The 4,716-nt window shown below is 48.4% G+C and overlaps 1 protein-coding gene across 1 annotated transcript in view; it reads right to left on the bottom strand.

The window, feature by feature from the left end:
* The window catches only part of NCAPG2 (non-SMC condensin II complex subunit G2), a 72,797-nt gene that overhangs the window by 49,763 nt on the left and 18,318 nt on the right, over positions 1 to 4,716 (bottom strand). The window contains exon 6 of the mRNA XM_023508266.1: positions 567 to 721. Coding sequence (XP_023364034.1) covers positions 567 to 721 — 155 coding nt within the window. The remainder of the gene's footprint in view (positions 1 to 566; positions 722 to 4,716) is intronic.

Here is a 4,716-nt window from a genome sequence, read left to right as displayed (position 1 = left end):
AGAATGGTGCTACCGTGGAAATTCATCCCAGTGACAGTCCAGTCACCACAGCCACATTCACCCCAGGACAGTCATGCCTATGTCATAACCCAAGGCCCCCTTGCCCAGGTCACATCCTGTGGTCCTCAGAGAACCACATGGATGCTACCACCTGTCACCCCATCAGGAGCTCAGCCCTTCTATGATACCAGAAAGATCCCCAATTTAGTGAAGAACGGTAACAGAGCCTTTTAAAAACCACGTTTTACAGCAGACAGAGGGGCCTGGGTACCAGACACCAGCTCAGAAGTTAGGAAGGTTCAGCCCTTCCCACTCTGCTGCTTCCTTGTCCTACCTAGACCTTAGTTCAGGTGGGTGAGTGGCCCCCTTTCGAGGTGAAGACACAGTGGGAGGACGGAAGCCACACACTGAGGAAGGTGGGAAGAAGGCCTGGCACTCGACTGAGTGCAGAGCCACCATACCTATCCAGGCTTTTAGGATTCCCCCTAGCTAGGGAAGGGCCATGGGAGTCAGGCCTCTCACGGCCACACACAGCTCTTCTTCAGCACAGTCGGGAGCAGACTTACAGTCTTGGTCTCAAGACTCCGCCTCAGTAGCATAATAAATGCTGTCTTCCCCATGTCTTCCTTGGCAGGCAGTCCTTTCTCCCACCATGTAACACACAAATCCTGGATGGAATGTTGTAGTTTTTGTTCAGATTCAGGTAATGCATATAAAATACCTAAAGCAGAGCACATCAATTTCCTAATTAGTAAAGCAAATTCTTTTTAATTCTGATTCAATAGTTTAGAGTATTATGACTTGAATATTACTATAAAGCTTTGCTAAGCAAAAATATTAGTTTACATTTTACTAGCCAAAGATTTATATATATTATTTACTAGGTCTATTGAGTCTGTTTTTATAACAATTGTCAAACAATTTATTAATTAACAAGAGACTCAAAAGAACAGAGAACTTTAGAACTAGAAGCCTCAAAGAGATGATACTACCCAAACCCCTGAGTTTAGAAAGGCAGATCTAGGGGGGAGATAAAAGTTCAACAACACCCAAGGTAACCCTAGTAACACAAGAACCAGTCATGTTCACTGAAGCTAATCCATTACAAACATCCCCCAATGTGCTGGCCTCAAATTTTGCCACACAGAAAAAAAATAGTAAAAGCAACTATCATAATGAACACAAAAATTGCAATGCTTTTATTAACAGAAAAGCTCAGTAATCAGATTAGTAATGCTAATAATGTGCTTATAATCTATAGACATCTGAATGCCATTATGCTAACGAGAAAATTCCTGAATTAATCAAGAAGTTGGTAGCAACTATGCTATTATTAGCACTAATCATTTTACCAGTTATTTGCAGACTGTACAAATAAACTGCTAGTAAAATTCACAAAGTATCTGACAGCTATTTTTACATAGATTAGGGTTGACTTTTAGTAAGATGCTGTATTTCAAGAATTCAGAACAAAACAGCATGCTACTGAACATATATATAAATTTAAGTAACTCTAAGAATGAGAAGTTTGATGAGAATCTGTCACATGAAACTAATTAAAATCACACAGTGTAAGATGAGGATACTTAGAGCTTTTTCATAAAAATCATTACATATATTTAGTTTTACCTCTTTTATATTTAGTATAATTTTATATAAATATTTTACAATCAGATCTTTGCACTAATTCAGACTAGTACCCTTTTTTATTTTTAAGAAACAGAGTCTCGGGGGGCGGAGCCAAGATGGCAGACTGCAGCCAGCTTTTGGCAGAAGCTCCCATCCAGAAGGAGGCTTGAGGGACAAAGTTGAGCAAGTTGGCTGATGGTTTGGACCAGAGCCAAGAGAGAAGACTGAAGAGCACACTTCAACCTGAGGTGAGCTGCGACCCCCAAAATACAACCAAAAGGTACAAAATCCACCACCAAGCAGACGGGAGTCCCCTCCCCCACAACAAGGGCTTGCAGTTTACCCCATGCAAACAAGCGAGCAAAGTTCAAACTTCCTCCCACCCTATCCCACGGGAGAGATCCCCTAAAAACTGGACCTCCTACCCCTGCTGGCATGCCACGGCACCCTCCGGCCAGGCATAAATCTGTAAAACTGTATAAAACTGTATATATTCCCCACCTGCAACACTGAACTCTGAGGAGTCCCCACCTACCCACTCCGAGGTCTGGAGGTTTGTTACCTAGAGTCCAGATTCTTGGGCATCTCCTTGAGAGAAGTGGAGGGGGAAGGGGCTGGTGATATTCTGTGCTGACTGCGGCACAGGTGTGAGGAGAGGAGAATCGGCTCAGGGGACACCAATACAGCAATAGTGGCATCCTGAGCTGCAAACTGACGCCATTCCAGCCCCATCTCTCTGGGCAAACAGAGGTTCTGGACAGCCACAAGCAAAACTCAGAGAACTTTTGTAAGTAAAGCACCAGCTCTCAGGGTCTAATACTTCTGAGACAAAGGCAGTGGGAGGGCAGAGGCTAGAATTGACACCTGAGTGTAAACTGCTATCTGTCTGCTGCCCAGAGCTGAATGCAACCTCTGATTTACAGAGAAATCTAGCTGGACAGAAGCCTAATTTAAACACGTTAGGCCCTCCTGCTGAACTCAGATTTCTGGCTGATTTTGCCAGTCGTCAACCCCGGGAGCAGTGGCCTACTGGAGTGAATAGGGTCACAGACCTGGGGGATTACGAGTGACTGGGTGCAAGGTGGGGAAGGAGGTATTAACCTTCCCAGACTAACCCATTTTCCGGGTGGGTCCCTTTGCCCTCACGGAGCACTGGAGCAAGTTATATCTGAGCTGCAAGCAGACCCCTCTTATCTATCTCCTAGAAACATTTGAACTCTTCCACCTGAAACGGGTACTGACTGGGACAACTGATTTGAACCCCTTAAACCTGGCAGACTACCCAAAGACTATTCAAAGGGGCACCCCGGGTGTATGGTTGAGGGAAGGTTTGAACAATATAAAACTGTATATATTCCCCACCTGCAACATGGAACTCCGAGGAGTCCCCACCCACTCACTCCGAGGTTTGGAGGTGTGGAGTCCAGATTCTTGGGCATCTTCCTGGAAGAAGTGGAGGGGGAAAGGGCTGGTGCTGTTCTGTGCTGACTGTGGCACAGGCGTGAGAAGACCAGCTCAGGGGACACCAATACATCAACAGTAGCATCCTGAGCTGCAAACTGACGCCATTCCAGCCCTGTTTCTCTGGGCAAACAGAGGTTCCAGACAGCAGCCACAGGCAAAACGCAGATAACTTTCATAAGTAAAGCACCAGCCCTCAGGGGCTAATACAGCTGAGAGAAAGGCAATGGGCCGGCAGAGGCTAGAATTGACACCTGAGTGTAAATGGCTATTTGTCTGCTGCCCAGAGCTGAATCCAACCTCGGACTTGCAGAGAAATCTAGCCGGACAGAAGCCTAATTTAAGCACGCAAAGCCCCCGTGCTGAACTCAGATTTGTGGCAGATTTTCCCAGTCATAAACCCTGGGAGCAGTGGCCTACTGGAAGTGAATACGGTCACAGACCTAGGGTATTACCAGTGACTGGGTGCAAGGTAAGGAAGGAGGTATTAACCTTCCCAGACTAACCCATTTGCCAGGTGGGTCCCTTTGCCCTCACTAGAACTCTAGCAAACCCAAAACTGCTTGCTAGAGTTGCACGCCTCACGGGCGGCAGAGGAGATCCCTGCCCCAGGATCCTGCTATGGGCAGGCCCAGAACTGCTTGCTAGTGCCACGGGCGTCCTGTGGGCAGTAACGAAGGAGTCCTCCATTCCCGGTACACACAAAACAGCTTGCTAGAGACACGCCCACCCCACGGGGGGGGGGGGCAAGGGGAGGAGTTCCCCGCTCCAGGCTCCTAACCTGGGTGGGCCTAGAACTGCTTGCTAGAGCCACACATTGCCTGCAGGTGGCGGTGGAGGGGTCAACCACTCTGGGCGGGCCCAGAACTGTTTGCTCAAGCCACGTACGTCCCATGGACAGAGATGGAAGAGTTCCCTGCTCCGGGCTCCCGCGCTGGGAGGGCACATATTGCCTTGCTAGTGCCGCACTCGTCCAACGGGCGACAGTGAAGGACACCTCCGCTCCCCTGCAGCTACTCTGGCCGGGCTGAACTAGGACTGATCTGGTCGCTCACATACCCTGCGCTACCGCTGCCATTCCCCCACCCCCTGGCTGCTCCAGGGTGCTGAACTAGGACTGATCTAGCTACTACAGTTCCCCTGTTCCACCAGTTGCCCCGGAGGGGCCAAACTAGGACTGATCCAGCTGCTGCCAGTCTACTGCCCCCTGCTCACCCCGGCAGGCTGAACGAGGTCTAATCCGGCCACGCACACTCCTGTGCAGCTGCTCCCGTTCCACTGCACCCCCGTTGCCCAGGCACCCGAGAACTGGGAGAAGACAACAGACACACTCTGCCTGTCTCTCTGGGCAACCAGAAGAAGCCACCAACTGAACGGTTCCCCTAAGGCCTCCAAACAAGGTAAACTCAGCATGAGGCGGAATCAGAGGAAAAACTCTGGCAACTCGAATAACCAGAGTAGACCAACTCCTCCAAGGGAAAATGGGGCAGACACAATTGAAGACCCCATCCACAAGCAAATGGCTATGATGTCAGAAATCGAGTTCAGAATGTGGATAGCAAATAAGATTAACAGAATGGAAGAAAAGAAGGAATTAAGAATTCAAGAAATTATTCAAAAGATATC

This window comes from Otolemur garnettii, unplaced genomic scaffold, assembly GCF_000181295.1.
Source record: "Otolemur garnettii isolate 467f Iridium unplaced genomic scaffold, OtoGar3 scaffold00235, whole genome shotgun sequence".
In the NCBI taxonomy this organism is placed as follows: Eukaryota; Metazoa; Chordata; class Mammalia; order Primates; family Galagidae; genus Otolemur; species Otolemur garnettii.
Note: the sequence above shows the minus strand (reverse complement) of the source record. Positions and strands in the feature narration are given on the sequence as shown.